Here is a 24,632-nt window from a genome sequence, read left to right as displayed (position 1 = left end):
AACATGACGTTTTGGAAAAGGTTTCTAAACAATTTGCTCAGAAAATCCGCTAGGAGCTCTTATACATTTATCATTTAACATTACTTTAAATAGGGCTGCTCACAATGCTATACTTATAACATTTAACATGGTAAAACATTTTACATTTAACACAATATCATGAATACCCCTAATATTGTTTATTCAAAACCATACATATAGGAGATATAATTAAATATAAATGAAGGCTTATTTTCTTTTATTTTATCCTTCCATTAACGCCAATTTTAGACTTAAAAAATTATTATGACAGAGCTTTTTAAAATAGAGATTTATTCGATGTCGTTAACTAGCTATCTTCAAAGGGACACAAACTTTTTTTGAAAGTAATATTCGAATTTCAGGCTAGATTTCAACGTTTTAGTCAGCTTTGCAATGGCTTAGTTTTCAAGCTGAACCCGTCCACTTAATCTCTCGTTCCTGCATCTTGCATCTCTAATCTTGTAGTAATTAACTGTAAGGAATTTATCAATTGTTATCTAGTTGAGGTCGATGTTCCACAAAGCAGTGTCTTGAGATTCTGTCCTATAAATCTGTTTTTGTTCCTACGAATCCTGATATCTTTTCCCCAAGATTGTCTAATGCAACCGCCATCTTATCATCCCGCACAGAACCTGTATTGAAGTCCTTAAACCTAGAAAGGCGAGTTCTGGTGCAATGATTTTGTATCCAGTCAATGAAATAAAATTCAAATATGTCAGTTCCACCGAGCGACGAAGCCCCTATCCACCATGGTTTCCTATTGTACAAGAGTCCAAGAGGAGAAAACAGGCAGTTATCAAACCCCAGTTTTTGATTACTTTAATGAAAACTATGTATAATTACTAGTCTAAATTGATGTGTCTGCCAAGGGGAGAATGAGAAATGGCAATTGTTCCAAAACGTTAAACAAAAAAATTTTTTTTTCATTCGGAACTCTATATCTTTAAAACTGCGAACAGCACTAGAAAACCTAAGAGAACATCATTTAAAGTAGAATAAATTTGCTAAAATATTTGACCCAATAAAGCTATTTACATTCAATTGTATTCGAGATATATAGATAGAGAGAGCTAATTTATTTTGAGAAATCTATATCTCAGGAACTATGAGACTTACAGATGTCTATTAGCACTTAAATTAAAGCTAATTTTATGGACTATAATGTAGTTTATGACATTTATCTTCGTACGAGTAGTAGTTTTCATGATATTTCATAAAATAAACTGATTTATAGTGATTCGGACAAATGTTCATATACAAGATTTATATTCCAAAGTATAACCCCTACAAAGATCAGTAACATAAGCTAATTTAAAATAAGTGAAGTTACTACATTCTTGTGAGTGCTGGCTGACATATGTTCGTCTTATGGTTCCATAGATACTTTTTTTTTGAAAATTCAAATATTGTATCCGAACAACTAGAAATCAACAATTTGTGAATTTGTTTTTTCAAATATCATAAAAACTACAACCCCTGCAGAGATAAACGTTATAAACTATTTTATAGTAAATTTAACTAACTTTAATTTGAGTGCTGGATGACATATGTACGTCGAATGATGTTTTTTCATAAATAAAACTTATTGTGCAAACAGCAATAAATCAATTTATTTTAGTAAATATCATGAAAACTACTACTCTTACGAAGATAAATGTCAGGAACTACTTCATTGTACATTGAAGAAGCTTTAATTCGATTGCTAATAGACATTTGTACGTCAAATGTTTTTGAAATATAGATATTTTTAAAAAAATTCACCAACTTCTAATCTTTCAGTACATTTTTATGAAATGTTACTTTTTAAAAAGTTATATCTTGAGAACTATTGAACGTAAATAGCTCCATTAGGTCTTATATTTTAGCAAATTTACTCTACTTTAAATGATGTTCTCTTAGGTATTTTAGTGGTGTTAGTAGTTTTCAAGATATAGAGCTCCGAATGAAAAAGTAATTTTTTTTTAACGTTTTGAAACAGTCGCCATTTTTTATTCCCCTACGTATACTTGCCACATACCAATTTTGACTAGTAATTATACATAGTTCTCATTAGAGTAATAAAACATTGGGGTGAAATAACTGCATTTTTTTCACCCCGGCTCTTGTACTAGTACATCTTGCACCCTTTCAGAAAATGTGATGATTAAACACAAAACTGAAGAACTGAAGACTATTAATAAAATTAAAAACTATTACAGATATCAGTGAAATTAGTTTCGACGATTTTAATAATAATACATCATATATCCGTGATGTAGATATATCAGGTATGTCTTGTTAAGTTATATAATGCCGTTTCGGGGGACTAGTAAGGATGATAAAAATGAAACATTGTTAAAGAAAAAAAGAAAGGTTGCGTAGGTATAAACAGTATTGTGAAGAATGTACCATGTGTGACTCCAAACTTAAATAGATAATATATTGAATTGAATTTGGTGAATGACACAAATCTTCCTTGTTTAGTTGTGATAATTTATTTCAAATAATCAACAACAACGTTTCGGGAATATCTCCCATCTTCAAGTTGCTGATAAAAATATTTTATTTATAACGTATAATTATCTCCTATTTTGTCATTAGTGCTAATATTGAATAATATTAGCACTGAAGCACTCTAGTTTAAATAATGTCCTCTTAGCTTTTCTAGTATTGTTCGTAGTTTTTGGTTTTTGTTACACCCTGACCCCTGATTGGTTAAAGATCGTCCTGGATCAAAAACCTCTTTTCTGAAATCGGAAGGTAAATAAGGACGTAATATTCCAGTAGAACATTGGTTCCCAAAGTTTGATACGCGTGTACCTTGGGGTGCCGGAAGAGTTTGAAGGGGTTTGGAATCCACCGGGTTTTAACTTAAGGAGGTGCAATTAGGTGTTGCATTTGTCAAGGTCTTGTTATGACTGTGTATGTGTAGTTTTGTGCATGTCCGTATCCGTGGCGTCCAGGAACACTATTTTTGCGCTTTTAGATCTCTGGTTGAACTAAAAAAAAACTCAAAAGAAACTCAAAAACAGCAAATAATGAAATTTCAATATTTAACGTTTATATAAATTTTAAAATGAACGAATTTTCTTTTTTTATTTATCGTTCATTCGTTTATGTACTTTAAAAGGAAAACAAACATATTTTGATTCTTATTAAAGGTTAGACAATTATTTATTTTTGAGCGGGGTACACTGATGTTGAAAGTTTAGGAAACATTGCTGTAGAACAATAGTTCACAACTCGCAGAATTCTGCGGCCTACTAAGCTAGAATTTGGACCATACGCGGCCCAACCCCACTTCTGACTTAGTACAAAGGAGAAGGGTCCTTCGTGAAAAATATTTGATAATTATGTTGCTTGAAAGTGCATTCTAAGCTCTTAAATAATTTATTTTCCAGTTGAAACTGTTTAGCTAGCACTAAAAGTTCAGGTAAGAATTAAGCATTTTGGATTACTTTAATTCTACTGAATTGACATACTTCCTCATAAAAAAAGTACTGCCAAAACCATCCCATCCTAGGTTCTTGAGGTTCATACTATGGCCGCGAATCACCGATTAGGATTAACTGCTGAAGAAGAATCCCAGAACAATAAGTTAGTGATTTGAATGAAAAATGGTTTGAAGTTCATTCTAGGACAGAATTTCCCAAAGAACAATTATATTGAATTGATGTACATTGGCCTAGGATCATTTTTTAGTTCTAAGGAACACGAAGGAGGTATTGCCATCGGAAAGTAGGATGAAGCCATTTCAACTTGGTGTGGCAACAAAGAACATAGTGTGTTTGGAAAAGTTTAGGTGGAATTTTGTTGGGAAAAATCAGTATAAAAATTAGAAATTTATTAAGGCGAATTTTGATCATTAAAGGTATTAATTCTGGACCGTAACTATTGGTTAAGGACAAAGAGGAAATCAGGCCAAAAATTAAGGAGATCGCACCAGAGTTTTTGTTATCATTATTAATTCCCTTTCTTTTTTTTATTCTTCGGATATTAATATTATGTTATCTCCTTTAAAGTAAAACAATATGTCTTGTTTTGTCACCTTTAGTAGACATAAAAAGAAAAAAAATAGTTAATTAAACAAGTTTTTATTCGAATAACATTTCACTAGTAAGTTTCTTTCATTACGTAAAACAATTTTATTTTTACTAATTTTGATTTGATACGTCTAACAAAATTAAAAATAACTGAGACGACGCTGTTATACCACTTTACACCACGGTCAATTCATAATTTGTAATGCCATACTTTTACAGAAACAATAATTTAAAATAATACTAAGTCTCCAGGAGGGAATACAATTATAGAAATTGTTTACTAATAAAATATTTATATAGCTATGGACAATTTAATGGTAATTGGCTTAGACCAGTTTGGCTGGCAAACAAACTTTGTTCGGCAAACATTAAAAATCATGTAAAATTCAGAGGTTATTGGCTTATATCTTTAGCGTGTCTACTAGTCTGAATTAAGGAATACGTCGATAATTTTTTACGGTCGGGAATTCATTGTAATGTCGACACTTTGACTATACTTGATTAATTCTACTGCTTTGGTTATTAATTATTTCAACTTCATTATATGTGCGTAGTTACAATTATACAGAGGGTATGGTAAAACGCCTTTCGGCCCACAGGTTTGAAATCAGATTAAGTTCGCAAAGCCTACTGAAATCTTGAGATACACGTACTTTTTTTTTTTGCTAAATTTTGTTCTATTTAAAATGTATATAATTTACAAATAAAATTATATCAATATATGTTCTTAGTAAAAATTAATATTTAATTATGCTTATAAAAAAAAAAAATTTAAATATTGTCTTTACAATTCGCTAATATATTTTTAGATTTAATTATTCAAAACAGTTTTGTTTTTTTTTCCATTATTTTGAGTGTTATTCTCGTTAGTATTAATTTGTATGTACTAAGAAACAGGAAAATATTAAACGCTTATTTCTATTTTTAAAAAAAATATCTCTGACCAACAATATAAGATTCAAAAATTATGTATTACATTAAAACTCTTACTATGAACTGTTATCTCTATTTACAAACTTTTAAAATCCCAGTAAGAAAATAAAAAGTTACTAAATATAAAATTATGTACTAGCACTGCCTTGTCGCAGTTACCCAACCTACTGCACCGATATAACACAATCTTCCACGCTTTAAAAAAAAAAAATTTTTCGACTTCAACAAAATTCTCAATTCGTAGTACGATAAACTACGACTACTTCAAAGATAAGTACATAGTCCATGAAGAACTGTCAAATTCAAGCCTTCAAATGTTTCCGTACTTTATTATTTTTATTTATTTGTTAAAGAACATAACTTCTTGTAAAATAATTCAAAAAATTTTAAATCTTAAACTCTTTTTATAATATACATAGGTTATCTGATATTAGAAACATAATTTTACTTCATTTATGAATTAATTATCAATATATATATACCAAGCAATATAAAATAAATACAAACTCATAATAAAACTAACATGAACATGCCGCTTTTCAATTTCAAGCGTTTTTTAAATATTGCTCGATCAAACTATCTTAAAGTTTCTCCTTTCTGTTTTAAGCTAATATTTAAATAATAGGACCGTCGCTCCCCGGGGTCTTAGCGAGGCGGGTTCGGCGGGGAAGGATTGGCTTTTCATTTTGTGTTATGATCTCCTCTTGTGATATTGTGACATATATACATATACGCTAATGATAAAAAAATACTGAGAATAACCATTCAATTGGTAAGGGATAGTATCATTTCGGGAATAGAGTACATATTGGCTACAAATAATAAAAATAAATATATATAATTCACTTTCTCTATACTGTCTATATTGAGAATGTTCTCTACATTAACATAAGGAGGTGAATCGGATACATGTTGCTGCAGGTACCTCTGTCTATATACATTGGATGATGGGCACTGGAGAAGAAGATGGTGTAGGCTGTTAAATATATATTGTTTACAGACATTGCAGATTTTTTCATCTTGTATAATGTACGATTTATTTTTCAGATATATATTTATGCTTCCGTAGTTAATAAAATGTAACAAAATTTTGCCCAAGAAGTAAATTTCTTCGTAAATATCTTTGACAACTTTAGTAGACAACTCTTTCCCATGTTTTAAAACGTGTTTAAGATCAATATCCAGGTTAATAGAGGATATATCGTTGAACTACAGGTCCCGATGATTAATCTTTGTCTTTGTGATCAGGAGCTTAATCTGGACTGTTCATTCCGAATGTCATTCTCTGCTGGCTCTGTCCTGTTACTGCTTTTTCAACGTTATTAGTCTATCGACACCATACTCCTCGAAGAGCATTTGTGCCATTATAGTCTTTTATCATGAGCTTTTGAATCTACGTCATGATGATCTGCTTTATTATCTTTTTCAAAATTTATTAATTTTTTTTTTCGGCTTCTTTAAACTCTTTTTCATTAATTTTAATTTTATTTCCTTTCCCCCTATATTTTGTTTTCCATTGGTTCTTCGAGTCTGATTTCTTTAAGTTTATCTTTTTCCTATACCTCTTAAATTCAATCTTCTTTTTACAAACGTGTCTTAAGTTTCCTTAGTTGCTACTTCTACATTTTAGATGCCTCTAAGATCAAACCTTATTTATTTTTTATTTTTTAAAAAATAGTTAGAATAATAAAGCAACGTGTATGCTGTTTATTTTTTGTAACATAGATTAATTCTCTTTGTATATATTGATTGCGGCTAATAAGGATCAGTATGTTCAGATTTATACAGAGACGAATATTTGTAACATATTATTTCTTACGTTTCTATTAAGTATTTAGTGGGCTTATTAAGTAAATAATAATTATTCAGTGGTAATTTACTTGTCGGAGAACTCTGATATTGGCAGGTGAAACAGAAAACAGAACTGTTAAGCATTGAAGATTCAAAATTATTGAGTAACTGACTTCTTGATGAATAAAGGGAAGACGGTAAAAACTTTTAGCGCCTAGAAACGGCCAAACCTTAAATCTAACTCGAGTCGAACTGCGAAAAATTAGTAGGTACGAACTTATAAAAATATCTATATAATCAAATTAGAAACGAATTAGTAAAAGAGAGTTTTGTTCTACCCTCCCATTATTGCTTCAAAATAGCTAAAACGAAATGGTATTTCGGAGAAAGTGGCGAAAATTAGTTTGATTTACGTGACATAACGGCTTCTAGAATGTTAAAGGTGCCAGAAAATGTTCCGTGCCTCCGCGAATTTGTGTTGTACTCTAAATGTGGCTGCGATGAATCATCGGGATATGATATAAACCGAATTTTGGTTATCCTGAAAATTTTTATGATATAATTTTACTAGGTTTATTTCTGGAACTTGCACTCCATTTTCTTTTAAATTTATTTTTAAAATATTGAAGAAATCAGTTGCTCAATGATTTCGAATCTTCAATGCTGAACATATCTGGTCTCCGTATCACCTGCCAATATCATAGTTTCTGATTGACCATTGAATAATCGTTACTTACTTAATATGCACAACATCCCTATATACTTAGTAAACACGTTATGTAAGAAATTGTATGATACGAACATTCAATGCTGATAAATTCCGAATATAATTAGAAAGAAAAGCCAAACTTAATTCACATATGGTGAGAAAATAAAGGTACCATACTTCTATACTATTTCAGCATCCATTATTGTATACAAATCAATACTAGAAATGTTCATATCGGATTTTTTCAAAACTTGCTAAAGAATTAAGTGAGGGGAAATAATAAAGAGTAGTGCTAAAGGGAGGAACGCAGCTGATTGTGGGTAAGACAAAAACTAGCTAAAGCAAGCATATCGTCTTACAAGTTCAACTAAGTCCAAGCCAAAATTGTACAGTAATGTACAATGACTGTACATACTTTTGTCGCGTGGTAGCGATGTAAATTTTAAGCATGGTTGTGAAAGCGTTTGTTCATGCATGTCACTTTAAAACGAAGAGAAGAAGAGATTTATTTATTGATAGATATTACAATCTGCCACACAGTTGTGGGCAATAGGTAATATTGATAAATGATCACATACATACTAAAATAAAAAAAAATAAAAAAAAAAAAATAATAAAAAAAAAATAAAATAAAATAAAAACTCTCTTAAAATATATACAAACAAAAGAATACTTTAAAACGGAAGATCTAATTACTTTTGTTCGGTATCCTATGGAAAGAATCCTAGAATGAAGCCGAGAAAGAAACATAGACGAAGGCTGTTTAGTTTAGGTATTGCCCAGAGTAAAAGTTGGAGGATATTACCCAAATTAGTTTTTATATGCTGGTATGGCTGGTTTAAGACGTGGACTGATTAGGAATAAATTATAACTTTGATGAACAAAATAAATGCCTCTATTTTTGGAAGATTAATGACGATTGATTATGGTTTGCCAAAGATGATTACAATTTGTATTACTGTGTTAGTTATTAATTTTGATAGTTGATTGCATTAATGAATTAGATTACAATTACTTGATGTTGATTTATAGTGAGGACTTGTTCTTGTGCTGTGTTCTCTAGTTCCCTCATCCTGATTTCGTTCCCTGCCTGGCGGTGTTATTAACCTATTCGCTCATCCTGAGAAATAGTTGACTATCAGATGCTCTAGGTAGCCTGTGTTCACTTCTCTGAGTTACCTCTTCACTCTCCAAGGGTACTTAGCCTACTTCTTTCCCCCCCCCCCCACTAGGTGGCAGCATTTTCCTATTCATCTTGAATTCTATTCAAATGTGAGGGAGGACATTTTCCCCAAACAAAGGTGTTTTGTACTAACTCATTACTGCGTGTTTTGTAGACAGTATGTTTGAAAGCTTTGAACGTGTCATGTTGGAGAAATTAGGTTCAAGTATGAATTTTCCCATTACGGATGTAGTCACTTAAATCTTACTCTTCGGTGTTGACCGCTATTGTTATAATGTTCATAAATGTTTTCTAAAAAATCTGCAGTTTGTGTTCACATTTTACTGCAAATTAAAGACATACAGATTGATGTATAATGAAGAAAATATAGTTTATTATCTTCAACGTTGCGGTTTCTATTACCAATAAAAATCTCTTGCGGGTAGTTAGTCCATTAACAGTCTTTGGAGAAACATTTGATGTTTGTATGGAAAAGCTCGTTGATAGGTTTTATGAAAGCGTTAAGAAGTTTAATTGATTTAAAGACTTTAAATGAAGTTTAAAAACTGTACCTAGTACCTTGATTTAGCATTGTGTTAGACGAAATAACTGATCTGTGTTGAGTTGTATCTAAACCACCTTATAAAAACATAATGTAATCACATTGAAATTCACAATCCTAGACTTATGTTGTTACCAATGCGACCCTTAGCAAGTATTGTATAGTATTATTTTAAAATAAATTATTATACCTAGTACGAGGGACTTCGTCTTGAAATATGATTGGGAGGTTTTGTCACTTCTTCTAATATTTTTAAAACCCATAAAGTTGGGCGATTTAATATTTGAAAGCCTACGAAACTTGTAGTTAAACATTTTGCTCATAAACGTTATTTAGAAAGGTCCACTTTCCAGAGGTTTTCTAGATGAGGGTAAATTTCATAAAAAGCCGGTTTTTGTTGAGAAATTTAGAGATTTTGATTATGACTGCAAAACGAGTACACTACATTTCTATTTTACTTTTGAAATGTTTTCTGGTGAAATATTCGTACCTTTTATTTATTTATTATTATTATTTTTTTTCTTAATTTAAAACAAATTTGATCCTTTTTTCTCTCAACTTTATTCTTTACAACTTTTCCAACGTTTTGACCCTCAGGCCATTCTCAAGGATACCTTCATATTGATGTCACTTTCTTTTTTCAAATCTTAAAAATGCAGGCTAATTGCCTTTGTCCCACGTAACCTTTTCTATATAATTTTTTTCTTAGATATAAACTTTTACAAACCACTTCTCTTCTTTCCTTCATTTACATTTGCAAACTTAAAACAGAACCTTTCAGAAAGTCAGTACGAAAATGTATTTCTTTTTTGGAAGCAACAAAATTTAAAATTTCCCAACGACAAACGACTTTTTCTAAAGTTAACCCTTTTCCAAAACGTTTTTGGAAAATTGTCCTGTTCAAATAGTATTTATACGGTATTTTCAGTTAAACAATCTTTCAAAATAAAATGTTTTATCACAATTTTCGCAGTTCGAAGTATTTTGTGTTATTAATTTTTTTTTGTGTTATTCGACCTCAAAATTGAAAATATCGATTCTATCATCATGGGAATGGTCTTATTCGATTTAGAATCATAAGAACTATACGCTACTCGATTTATTTCAAGACTATGCAGGTCTCAGTTTTTATTACCAAAATGAAGATATGACCTAAGTTTCATTAATGCTCAGTTATCTGTTCAATTTATTTTTCCTGTAATGTTTACTAACTCAATTCGAAACCGAAAACATCACAATTCTCTGCTCTTACATAAAAAAGCCAATTAAAATTAATATTACTAAAGCAAAAAATGATTTGAATTGCTCTAGCACTATTTCTAAAATTGTGAGCATAATTAAGATAATCTTAAATATAAATATCTAAAAACATTCCTCTATTGATAACTTTATCCAGATTTTATAATAACCAGTGAATTCATGTGTATTCCCCAATGCAAAGCATATCTGTAATCAAGACTTCATTTCCTAAATTTTCTAAAACCCTATACATTTTGCCCACCTTAGTCAGTCATTCATCCTAATGTTGGCTGGGAGAGTGTAAAATCTACAGTAAATATTAACAAAAGTTAGTGACAAAAGATTGGTAATTATTTTCAATTTGGTAATCCATCCTGCATATGTAAAATCGTAGGTTAAAAATATTAACATTTTGAAGTGTCCTCTTTCCAAATTAAAGATTGTTTTATTGTTTCAGGTTTCCATTTAAGTGGTGTAGTCAGCAATAGCAGAGGTAATAGTCCTATACCATACAGTCATGATGGTGACAAGAAATTTAAAGTTTCAGTGAGTTTTGACAGGTAATATATAATTATGTTTTTTTACTGATTACCTAATTGTTCAGTAGCATTATAAGTTGTTTTCTTTGTGTTAAAATTAAAATTCTATGTTTGAAAAGCTTCTAATTATTGGTATAGTAATTAATATAAATAATATTTACAAAATAATACTTTTTTAAAATAGTTATTCAATAAATTTATATTAAAATTATTGAACCTATTAGTTGTTGGACTTAAATTCAAAAATGTGTTCAATAAAGTAAAATATTCTTTTCATATGAGTTAAAGGCAGTTTGTATCTACTCCTATGTTTCTATGTTTTTTAAACATTCTAAAGCTTAGTAACTTTTCGATTATGTGGAAAATATAGGTGTTACTTGCATTTTAAATAATCCAAAACTTACTTTTTAGATGCAAAATAACTTCTGTTACCTGCAGTTGTGATACAAGAGATATATTTTGGTGTGAACATGTTGTGGCTTTATCACTCTATAGAATCAGAAATGCTGACATCGTTAGACTTCGGGTTCCTATATCAGGTTTGTTTTTATCATTTATTGAAATAATTAATATTCATGCAAATTTTGATAATATTTGATTGTATATAGTTGAATAAAAAGATAAATAATAGTTTTGAGTTAGGAATTTCACCAATAATTATTACAAAGCTACATGTTTGAAGCTGCAAGTACATGTTTCTTCATCTTTGTCTTCCTTTTTATACCATTCCTAACTTCAAGAGGGCTCAATCCAGTCCAGCCATGTCTCATTTCTTGAAGGCTTTTGGCTTTCTTCTATCTCATCTCTTATCTCTTGTTTAAACTCCTGGTAGGAAATTCTGGGATGGCTTCAAGATCATCTCTTGACAAAACTAAGATCTTGCTCTTAAAAGTGCTAATAGTCCTATCCAGAGAAGCTCTACCTCTCATTCTACAAGGGCTTGCTACAACTTGTTTTTTGGAATCTTTAGTCAGTACAATATTATCGGCATACTATGAGCATTGAATCATAATATTCCTCAAGTTCCATTGCCTCTTTATCAAACAAGCAACACATCATTTACAAATTTTATGGATTTCATCCATAAATATGATAAATAAGAGGGGACTTCAACCTTTGGATTCCTTTCCATGGATCCTCACAACTCCTTTTGCTTCCTAATGATTTCATAGTTGTGATAAGATCACCTATCACATTTCATGGTTTCAAAGCATCCCATATTTATTTTCTGGTAACAGAATAAAACACTTTAGTGCTTAATATATGCTTTAAGGTGCTTACTTTATGGTGTGCCAGTTCAGTGCTAGATATATCTCACTGGCCTACTTCTTTTCCTTCTTAATGTCTTTACTTTGTGCCAGAATTCATTAATACTAAGTACTCTCATAGTTCATTGAGGCTTTTACCACACTTATCCCTTAATGCTCTTTTCGCTTGACGGACCATTCCTTTCAATCAATTCCTGGGCAAGAGACATCATTTTGTTTTTTAGGCATTTTATAGGCTTTCCTTACTTTCTTCTTCAATAGGAGAACAGGTTGTACTTTATATACCACTTTGTGAGTTTTTGTTGGCTTTCATTTTGCTAGATTTTCCAGAGTAAAGTGTGCTGAGAAGATAAGGTCTACTTCCTGAAACAAAGAAACTTCATTTATCATAACTAATACCTACCAACTTTTATTTTGAAACTCTAATCTCAAGAAAAAAAAAGGGTATCGACTTTTCAACACCTTGTGTAAATTTTGAACTTTGCAATAAACCTAATTTTGTTAAAGTGTAGTTTTTTTTTTTTTTTGTTTACTCAATATTTATATTTTATAAATTTCATTTTTAAGAAACATATTCCAATTATTAAATAAAAATTATATTACAATCTTATTTTTTTTTTATCAATTATACAACTTAATTTAGGCGGTGTTTCACAACTTTATTGTTCGCATAGTCATGCCCTACAATGAGAAAAAAAACAATTTTTTAGTTCATAAAACTATAAGTATGTAGTGTAATTTATGATTACTAACTATTCCAATTGTTTATTACTTAAAATTGTATAAAACTTATTAAAATCGGATGTACAAAATTTAAATTCATGTTACTCTAACCTAATAACTACATAATTACACAATTAACAACACTAAGTAAAAACAGACAAAATACAAAAAAAAAAAAAATTTTTTTTAAGCCTCCTATTAGGCTCAATAAAATAGTATAATTATCTACTATTTGGGTTTTTTTTTACCGCACCCAGACCATATTCCATTCATTTATTTTATTTTATTTTTTTAAAAATAAGTTATCAACATCTATATGGATACATCTTTATGTATGTTCTTAACGACAAAAAACTTAAAAAATAATCAAGAAAGGGCACTACAGTATATTTTTTAAAATTATAATCTATGTTTATTTAGAAACTTTGCTGCAAATGGACCGACAACAGCTTCAAAAGTTTGTGCAATACTTGATATCAGAACATCATACTGAAGTTTTACCTACAGCTCAAAAATTAGCTGATGAAATTCTACAACAGAGATCTGAAATAAATCAAATAGCAGGTATATAATAAAATTATTTAATATTATATTTACTCCAAAATAGATAAATAATATACCTAATATTTGTCTATAATCAAATGCATGTTTCCATAGAATGTGACCAATCCATTTTCCATTTGTTTTTCTTATGAAAGTTCATCTCCTGAGTTTAATCCTCTGTCCCAGTTCTTTATTTGAAATCATTTCAAGCCATTGGATGTCAAGTATTTTCCTCAAGCATCTATGAACAAATACTTGAAATTTTTCCATATTATTTTTGATGACCCTCCATGTTTTGGATGCTTAAAGCAGTAATTTTGTACGCTGAGAGACACTCTTGTTCTTCCAGAATTTAATGTGATATGTAATTGACTTAAGCTTGAGAAATTTTGTATTTATTTCATGTTGTAATTTACTATTTTCATAATAAATATGTCATTTCATGTTATAATTTATTTTTCAAGAAAAAATATGATAGTTTTTTTTTTTTTTTAAATAATGACAATATGAAATGAAGAAATTATTGAAGAAAACTTCTTTAAACAAGGACTGTAGGGTTATTCATTCAAAATTATTTATCATGTGATTTAAATCATTTTTTACTTTTTACTGAAAACCAGTACTCCTTATCCAATGCTCTATAACCACTCTAAAGTATTAAACTTACTTGGCTTTATTTCCAAGACTGTGTCCTCCACCTAATAATTTTATTGAGACTATCAGACCATTTTTTATTCAGCTTCCTTTTTGTTTTAACTTTATGATAATTTTCTATAATTCATGATATTCATATAGCACAATGTGACAAACCATATGTATATATGTATTTTTTTATTTCAATTCAAATTTATAATGTTCAAAGTTATAATGTTTTTCTTTCAGTATTTTAGTGATGGAAGTTAGATGAAAATTGATGAAACAGAATGTTAATGATATGTTTACTAATCTTAATAATTTGGTTCAGGAATTTTTTAAAAAAATCATAAGAACCTTCAAAAGTAATTTTTAATTAACCACTCTATTTTGTCTTTAGGAGCACCTGATCCTACAGCTGGAGCTAGTGCTGATGATGAACATACATGGCATTTAGATGAAGAGCAAGTTTGTGAGCAAGTCAAATCATACCTCACCCAAGGAAGCTATTACAATGCTAATAAACAACTTAATTCTTTATTTGCTAAGGTATTTTATTTCCTTAAAATTATTTGTATTTCAACTTTTTGAATATGTGGATAAAAATAATCTTACAGCCATGGCCCAAAGATTTGTCAAATTTGGAAACATAACTTCTGTTTTAGTTTTTTAAATCATTTTGAAATTAAAGGTTTGAATAAATAAAGGACAAACATAAAGGGATTTTGTCCAGAATGAAACCATTATTCCGATATTTGGCCAGACGACCGAAAGTAAGATGGCTGAACTGAGTGGCAACTAATCTTAAACTGTTTCTTAATATCCAAAATTTGACAGCAGTAGCATATGATAGAGCCGACTGGTGGTATTCTATTTTATAATGACTCAAAATATACTAAGAAAATAAATTCACGTTTTACTTTAAACAATTAATGTCTAAAATTCTGGTTGAATAGAATTAGAGGTGGAAAATAACTAATAAAATAATACCTCAAGGATTGGTTGGATATTATATGAAAATAAAACATCATATATTTAAAGGCCAGATGATATTGATGAACTCTCAATCACTATCCCATCCCATACCTTTTTTAAGTTTCCTCTTAATATTTTACTTATTAATACAAATAACTTTAACTCTTTCTTGTATTATAACATGAACATTGTTTACTTTAATTGACACAGCTAACCAAAAATCTGAGTTTAGATGATATTTGAAGATCTAGATCTCTGAATAGTATAAAATTCAGATTTGATTATCTTGCCATCTTTGATTCATTCATTCACAAGTAAAAAAAGAGTAAATCAGCCATTTTTCTGATTTTCTAATTAGATGCTTTCTCATTAAATTAAAGACAATTATTCAAACCCAAAAATGATTTTTAAGAACTATTGTTGGACTACATCTTTATGAATAAAAAACCTGTACCACTATAACCTATGAAGGGCCTTGGGTTTAGTACTTTAAAAGGAATTACTATTTCTACACCAACGGTTTTATAAGGAGGTGATTTGACCTAGAACGCACTTTTTTAATCTTTATTAATCTGAATTTATAAATAGTATTATTAATTAATAATAAAATAATATTTAAATTAGTATTATTAATCAATGTTTAGTAATTTATAGTTCTTAATTTACTTTAAAATTACTGAAGTCTATCAGGGTCCAATAGAGCTTTAATTTCAATAATGATTTTATAATTTTTTATCTGGACTATTTCTAGTAGGAATATAACACATAAGCAATTGAAACCATTTTGGAACATTATGGAGTTTTGGTTTGTTAACTTATTATTTCATTATGTTACTTGCCTTTTGTTTGAACATACAAATTTGGTGGGTAACAATTAATTAATTATCTATATTTGTATCTCTTTCTATTACAAGGCTTTCAGCTGCTTTGCTCCTGAGATTGTGATGTTTTAGAATATTTTACAGGACCTTGACCACTTCAAAGTCACTTATGAGTTCATAAATACTTGGTTCAATAATATCCTTTATTCAATGGTTGTATGGTGTACACTATTGAATTATTCATATATAAAAAGAGGAAGTTATGTTTAAGCTATACTGGGCTGCAAAAACTCATAAATAGTATACTTTGCCCTTAATTTACCAAGAGCAAATTTTATTATGTTCTCAATGTTGTTTTTATTGCTATTAATTATATAAGCTAAAGAATTTAAAGAGTCTATGAATGAATAATTGAATTGACCAAATAAAAACTGAATAAGAAACACGTCGTTACATTTACACGTCGTTAAAATTACGTCGGCACATTAAAATAAGTTAGTCATACTTATTTGTGTTTCATTGACCGCACCCCCAACCATCTTCTCCTCATGAATAAGAAACACTTTAGTCATTCCATCACAGTTATATAGACAAGGGATTATAGGACAAAGCAAGCACCAGCTTCCAACATAAGCTTGGTGTAGTGTCACAGACTGCTCATGTTCAATGGTCTATATTGGTTTGTAACACTAGTACCAATGTTTGAATTTATTATATTCAACAGGATTATTATTTTACTTTTTAATCATAAAACTAATATCATTGATGATCTATGAATTTATATATTTCATTTAAATTAGTTATTCATTGTTGTTTTTAGGTAAGAGAAATGTTAAGAGCAAGAGATTCAAACGGTGCTCGTATGCTAACTTTAATAACAGAACAATTCTTATCTGATCCAAGGCTCATTCTTTGGAAATCTCAAGGAACTCCAATGATTGATAAATGTCGGCAGTTATGGGATCAATTAGGTATGATAAATATAAATTTATAATGATTTGATATTGTATTTTTGTTTTGTTTTATATATATACAAAATTAGTAAAATAAAACTCAATTTACTTTTGTCATATTGAGTTGATCTGGATGTAATGTTTTGTCAATACTTTAGGATTAATTAATTATTTATTATTAATCTAATCATTATTAGATGGTAAATTAGGAACTAAATAATTTGAAATCCTTACTTAAAGTTAGTTAACACCTATAAACAACTTATTTAATTAATAAAATAAAAAAATTAAATATTCATGAAAGAGAAGAAAAGAATGTTTAATTAAAATGAGCTCATTATAATTGCACAGTGATTTATACATCTTATAGCTATCTGAACATAAACATCAGGCAAGCAATGTAAGTGATTTTTGGCCAACTGTTGTGCGAATAGGCAATTTCATTGGCAGATATCTAGCTAAAATTCAATTCAATTTCAGTTGGAACTGGTTGTAGAGATTGGTCCGGTTACTGAATATCAAACAACGATGGCCAATAACATATCACTTGATTGGAAAATTACTCATTAAACCATAAACAATTAATGGTGAAGATTAATGCATTATGGCAAATCTGACTTTGATGTTTCATTGTTGTCACATAGACTGTTGAAATTAAAAATGTACAATCTCAGACAGGCCAAAGGAACAGAAATTGGATGGTTTATAATTTATTAAACTAATTATTTTTATTGATTTTGAAAATATTTAAAGTATATGTAAATATTTTATTATACTTTTACAATCAAATTCTTATTTCAGGTGCTTTATGGGTCTGCATTGTTTTAAATCCTCATTGTAGTTTGATGGAGAAACAGCATTGGAAACAAATGTTGGAAAAATGGACGAGAATTGATGTCTGTCCATTGGAAGATCCTGATTTTCGTCCTCAACAACCTGTACCAAGAATGGAAATTGAAGGAGTAAGCTGAAGAATTATCAGTGAAATTTTAATTTTAATTTATACTATTTTAGGTAGAGCCCTGTCTTGCCATTCTTTTCATAATTTTAGTCCAGATAGGCACACTAAATTTTCTAATGTCAGAAAATTAAAGTCTACATGAGGTTAGGAACGAAAAGATGATAGATTTTTCCAGGCCCCCTCCCTATCCTTTAAATAAGCACCTCATATAAGTCAAGGCATTAATCAGAGACTCGATGCTGATCACAATGTTTTCTAGGAACACTGTAAAGTTCAAAAATCTGTTATCTTCTCCTCTAGCTGAAGGATGTGATGGCCGAGAATGTTGGGGTGATGTTCCTAGAGTGCCTGGTTCAGAATGTTGTGGGTTCGATTCCCATCAGGGGTGGTTAATATTTATTTTGTAGTAGTCCTGAGAAATGAATCTTGACATTTTCACTAGGTTAGTTCACATTGGTAACCATTAGTTAGATGTTAAGATTTGGCAAAAAGGATCAGTAGGTCATCTTGCCACACTAGTTACCCCATCCGAGACCAGTACCTCTTCCTATTATCATGACAGTTAGTTGGCTGTTGTGGGACTGATTTATTGTTATTTTTAATACTACTTCTAGAAAAAAATTGGTTCAGGTATGAATATAAAATTATCTCATCTTATTCTTCACAGCTAGCTAAAAATTCAGAGATAATGGTTTTTATGTTTCAGTAGGCTTGGTTTCTCATCTTGCATATCTGCTCAATTTATGCCATAATACACATCACAATAGAGATTTTGTTGCTTATGGTCATTCATTTTCTACTACTGAGGATCCACTTTATTCTAGCCATTATGACCAAAGAATTACTCTCTTAAATAAATGTCAATCTCTGAACAGTTGCCTATGTATTGGAAGGAGTATTAGTTTTTACTTCAAATTTTAAAACATTTTCTAGTGCTAGTAGGCACTGAAGTAAATCCTGTATATGTATGAGATACCAACAGAATTACTGAAGAACTGAGTAAAGATTTCATCAAAATATTTTTAAATTAATGATGTTCTACTGGAATAGTTTCTAGAATTAATATGAATTTGGTGAGTGACGCAAATCTTCCTTGTTTAAGTGTAATAATTTATTTCATATACATCAACAACGTTTCGGGATTATCCCCATCTTCAGGTTGCTATAAAACCAAGGTAGGTAATTATTCTTCTTAAAAATGCATAATAGTTGATATTATAAAAAGTTTTTTTATTAAGTGACAATAATATGATTCAATATTAGCACTAATGACAAAATAAGGAGTTAATTATACTTTATATATAAAATATTTTATGAGTAGTTTTGATGAATATATAATATATTAGTAATATTGTAAGCATATGTAATGTTTTGTTGAATTTGGTTTTATAGCAACCTGAAGATGGGGATAATCCCGAAACGTTGTTGTTGATGTATATAAAGTAAATTATTACACTTAAACAAGGAAGATTTGTGTCATTCATCAAATTCATATTAAAAATATTTTCTTAATTCTTTTCTTTCTCTCCAAAACATGCAGTAATATGATTTTTTAAAAATTGAAAGAAGAAAAAGATAATAACTTTATATTGAGGTGTAGATAGTTGTATACTTTATATTAACTGTAGATTAATAAGTGGAGAAGATGGTTGAAGGGTGTGGTCAGCAAAAAAAAAAAATACAAATTAACAAAAAATTATTTATTCATGCCGAAGTTTTGACCTGAGTTCCAGTTTAGCCAGAATCATTATCAAAAGCTTCCTGATAAAGACCTGAAATTCAGGTCAAAACGTTGGCACAAATAAATAATTTTTTGTTTATTGGTGATTTTTTTGTTTACCCCACCCCCGACTATCTTCTCCACTTAATAAATTTATATATTTTATTCAAGTAATTTGTAAATGATTATGTGACACAGCCAAGATTGTTCCTTACCCATAACTTACTGGTGTCTGTCAACTTTCAAAATTAAAGAACATCAAACTAGAATTTTTTGTTTTTTAATTATAGCTATATGCCATGAATTCAGTGAGTAAATATACTGAATATAATAAATGAAACAAAAATCACTTGTATAAAACCAAGCATTAATATCTTAATAAATTATATATATATTTTTACAGATGTTTAATGAAGGTCATCGTTCATCAGATAGTAGCTCTGATGAAGAAAGTGTAGAGAGAGCTGCTGATAGGTATAGAGGTTTTAATTCAAGACGTAAAAACTGGGTACAAAATGCTCATAGTAAAACCCATAGCCATAATGTTCCACGGAAAATATTTCATAGGTACTTAATCATGAATTTTTTTTTTCCCATAAATGTAATTATTTTTTTATTAAAAAAACAGTTAACAGTCTTTAAAAAGTACAGTTATATTACAATCTTGCCACCACTTGCTGATTAGCTATATAGTTTCTAATAAATCTATTTTAACTAATTGTACCCTCTGCAATATTCAATATGACTGGAGTTTAGTAAACTTCTATTATTATTATTTTAAAAAATGTTTAATGGAATTTGGATTTATTTTTTAAGGTATTATAAAATTTTATCTCTTTATGAAATACCAAATTAGTTATTTATATAAAAAGAGGTGTCTAAAATTTGTGTTTGTTAATCATTAATTGTCTAGTTTTACCATTTTTTGAATGAAAAACCTGTACCATTATAATCCATAAATGGTCTTGAGCTTAGTACTTTGCAAGGAAGACTGTTTCTGAACTATTGTTTGTGCAAGGAGCTGATTTGGTCTGCTTCATGCTCAACTGCCAGGTTCTCTCCAATTAAGAGTACCCACTTTATTGAGGCTGTGCTCAAGGAGAGTCTCCCGACCAGAAGATCGATCCAGGGCTGATATCACAGAATAAATAATTATCTGCCACAACTGGTCTTGACCTGAGCCTGGGAGATAGGGGCATAGTTCCTTTCTCACTGTGCTACCACCTCTTTTATTCAATATTTTGTTTTTTTGATCATTGTTTGTTGAAGGCTTTATGATTTTAATGAGGAAATTATAAAATCTTGTTCTGATACTGGAGTAGTAAAACAAATAACTACAATCCCTACATTTGTGCTAGTAAATTACAATATAAGAGTATTTATACCTTTATAATTACATTTTTAATACATTTTATTGTATGTGTTGGGTTCTAAATTAGTATATCTGTGATGGAAATATTTTTTCTTTATTTTTATCTCTTTGTTATTTAAATATTAGTATGAGAATTAAAATGATTAAATTATTTTATTTTTCAGGGCCCTGGATGCTTTAGGGATGTCATGGGACAATATGCATTTGAAAAATATTCTTTCAAGTGATTCTTATTGCAGCCATGTTCCTGACAGTGCATTGCTCTCTGGAAGCTTTAATTCTCTTGGACAACCTTTGTGGCATGGTACTAACCACTTATTGCCTAAGATTCTTCATTATTCACTTATTTTACATCTGTTGAAGTATATTTCAGTATGCAAATATGAAAGAGAGTGAAATAAATTTTGTGTGAACTAAATAAATTATTATTATATATCTATTTTTATTATATAACTAAATATTATAATGATATAAATCTAAGTATGAATTTGATACATACAGAGAGCATTGATCGGAATGAGATCTATCAGTAAAATTATTAATTATAATTATACATAAAGTTAGTATACAAATGGCTAAGGTATCATTTTGGTATTTAAAATTTAGCATATAATTTAATAGATTCTGATTATGTATTATAATACACACAAACACACACGCACACACACACACATACACACACACACACACACAAACAAACAAACACACACAAACAAACACACACACAAACAAACAAACACACTCAAACAAACACACACAAACAAACAAACACACACACACACACACACACTGCAACTAGCAGACAGTAAGACAGAGGCCCTTCTCGTCAGTAGCAGGAAAGCGAGGGTATTATAACCTTGAGAGCGGGGAGGCAAGAGATCCAGGCCAAGCCTTCTTTGACTTACCTCGGGGTAAGGATCGATGATAGACTCCGGTTCAGAGAGTTTATCCAGCGGGTGAATGATAAAGCGGCTAGAGTAACCACCGCACTGTCATGTTTAATGCCCAACTGTTGATATCCTATGTGGTCCCATACATTCTGCTCTACGCAGCTGCAATATGGAAGGATGTGTTGGGTACTGAGGCCTACAGAAGACCAATGGTGTCAGTGTATCGTAGGTGTGTGCTAAGAGTGATCAGCGTGTTTCGTACTGTCCTATACGAAGCGGCTTGCGTGGTGGCCAGGATGCCACTGATTGAGCTGATCGCAGATGAGAGGAGCTGGTCTTATAATAGTGCTGACTATATTCCAAGAGATGTGTTAAGAAAGGTAGTATTAAGACTCTAAGAAAATGGCAACGTCGCTGGAATATGGCATTCAGTGGAAGGTGGACGCACAGGCTGGTGCCCAACATCGAGGCCTGGGTGAATAGGAACCACAGGGACGTAGATTATTATATCACCCAGTTTATCACAGGGCATGGTTGCTTCCGAGCCTACCAGTATTGGTTTAAGCTCGATGAGACTGGAGAATGTCCATTGTGCCCAGGAATGGAAGAGAGTGCAGAACATGTTTTCTTCTTCTGTCACCACTTTCATGAAGAAAGAAGAGACTTCCGACGCGTTTGTGGCTCAGACCCGACAGCAGATAATATTGTCAATATTATACTGCTTAACCAAGATTATTGGATGGTTGGCCAACAATTTGCTGCACAGGTGATGCAGAAGTTAAGAAATGAGGAGAGAGATAGGCGAACCAGGAGATAACCTAAAACAATGAGGCGGCACTCAGCCAATCACTCCCATGATGTAATGCCTAACGGCGATCCCGTAGAGGGTGAGAAACAGGTGTAGGGTGGTGGTTTTAGTGGGTAAGAATCCCACACATGGATAGGTACGGGCCTATCCGTGTCTTTTGAAGATTTCCACCGACCCTCGTAAAAAAAAAATACACACATGCATGCACGCACATGTGCACACACACACAAACACACACACACACGCATAAGGGGTAGACCTTACAAAATAGCGCTTAAGAAACTTTCCAATGACATGATGCAGCACCCCACGAGATCAAATGTTGTAGACAGTATTGTCAGAACACTATTCCCTGAACAGGCGAATAATATTGAAGGTATTGTCAATATATATAACGGACTTTGCACAAATCACGCAGGAAGCACAAATCTGCGTCTTAGCAGATAAGCTTCTGATAGATCTTTTGGCAGATGAACATAGGCGGATGTTCCGAACAAAATGAGAAGAGCCCTATGTTCACTGGGCTACATTAGCCAAAAAAGAGAGAATTCAGTCTCTTGAAAGGTGGCAGAGATGCTGGAATGTCTCATCTTCTGGAAGATCAGTGGACCCACCAAATGATTCCCGATGTACAATATGGATATCCCGAAAAGACAGAGAGATGGATTATTATCCCACTCAACTGCTTACAGGGCATGATTGCTTCAGGGCCTACTTAGCCTGTTTCAAACTGAACAACGTGCCCCACTGTGATTCCATGGACAAAACAAAAAAAAAAAATTAAATTATATTTTAAATAAAAAAATGATACCTTAGCCATTTGTATACTAACTTTATTTCTAATTATAATTAATAATCTTCTGATCAATTCTCTCTTTAATCGACTTTCTACAATATAAGTCAATTTAATTGAATCTAACTTTATCGAGACCATCTAAGTTCACTTGCACATAGAAAAATACATTAGTTCAAATTTATAACTTGTGACAACATTTTTAAAGATGGCCTCCCATCATTTATAATGTGAAATTTCAACAACAGATCTTTACTGTTCAACAGCTAGCTAAGGAATCTGTAGCCAATGCCCTTAGCTAATTATCTAATTATCAATTAAATCTTTTTTAACTTTTGTCATTTGTTGGGTACAATTTTATGCTCTTTGAGTTTTAAAAAACTTTGGTTACTTCATTGATATGAATTATTAAGTTTTATAAGCTTTGGCTGTAGATTTATGCACATAAACAAAAACACCGGCTACTATCAATGTTTCTAAAGAAGGCTGTTGTTCCACAACGTCAAAAAAATTCACATTGGTAAATCATATTATTTCGAAATATTCATTTTATCTGTGTAGATAGATGGCCGTCTTTGAATTAGAAGATGATCTGGAAAAAAAATTGTATAACAAATATTTGTAAACATTTATTAATTCTTGTTTTTCTTGAACATCTTCTGAAACTATAAGTCATAAAAGTTCACAATTCAAAACAATATTTTACCAGTGAACAAATCAACATGGCAAAAGGCCTAATGCAGTGGTTCCCAAACTAGGTGCCTCAAGCAAATGCCAGATACCATTTGCATCTTTAAATGAAAACCTAAAATTATAATGAAGAGAGGTTAACACTTCTTTTTCTCTTGGTTTCACATACATTATTGAAAATAAACCAAAATTTCATAATAGTATGTTTTAAAATGAAGTATTGAAAAATCTATTTTAAATCACTGTCAATATTATCATTTACAAAGTTAATTCAATCTGTGTGAATACTATTTTTTTTTTTAATGGAATATGGTCCGGGTGCGGTAAAAAAAAACTCAAATAGTAGATAATTATACTATTTTATTGAGCCAATGTTTCGCCCCACGTTGCAGGGCTTCGTCAGGGCTAAAAAAGATACAAACACTATACTTACAAAAAGGAAAAAAAGAAAAAACATAAGTGTAAAATAACAGGGGTATAAAATGTAAAAACGTAAGATATAAT

At 30.6% G+C, this 24,632-nt stretch overlaps 1 protein-coding gene across 1 annotated transcript in view; it reads left to right on the top strand.

Moving 5' to 3' along the window:
• LOC106680073 (zinc finger SWIM domain-containing protein 5) overlaps positions 1 to 24,632 on the top strand; it is a 120,002-nt gene that overhangs the window by 77,034 nt on the left and 18,336 nt on the right. The window contains exons 2-9 of the mRNA XM_014419540.3: positions 10,897 to 10,999; positions 11,390 to 11,517; positions 13,390 to 13,533; positions 14,546 to 14,694; positions 16,762 to 16,912; positions 17,696 to 17,856; positions 19,979 to 20,142; positions 21,112 to 21,251. Coding sequence (XP_014275026.2) covers positions 10,897 to 10,999; positions 11,390 to 11,517; positions 13,390 to 13,533; positions 14,546 to 14,694; positions 16,762 to 16,912; positions 17,696 to 17,856; positions 19,979 to 20,142; positions 21,112 to 21,251 — 1,140 coding nt within the window. The remainder of the gene's footprint in view (positions 1 to 10,896; positions 11,000 to 11,389; positions 11,518 to 13,389; positions 13,534 to 14,545; positions 14,695 to 16,761; positions 16,913 to 17,695; positions 17,857 to 19,978; positions 20,143 to 21,111; positions 21,252 to 24,632) is intronic.

This window comes from Halyomorpha halys, unplaced genomic scaffold, assembly GCF_000696795.3.
Source record: "Halyomorpha halys isolate HHAL.00 unplaced genomic scaffold, Hhal_1.1 Scaffold240.1, whole genome shotgun sequence".
NCBI classification, from domain to species: Eukaryota; Metazoa; Arthropoda; class Insecta; order Hemiptera; family Pentatomidae; genus Halyomorpha; species Halyomorpha halys.
This window is presented reverse-complemented; position numbering and strand designations above follow the sequence as displayed.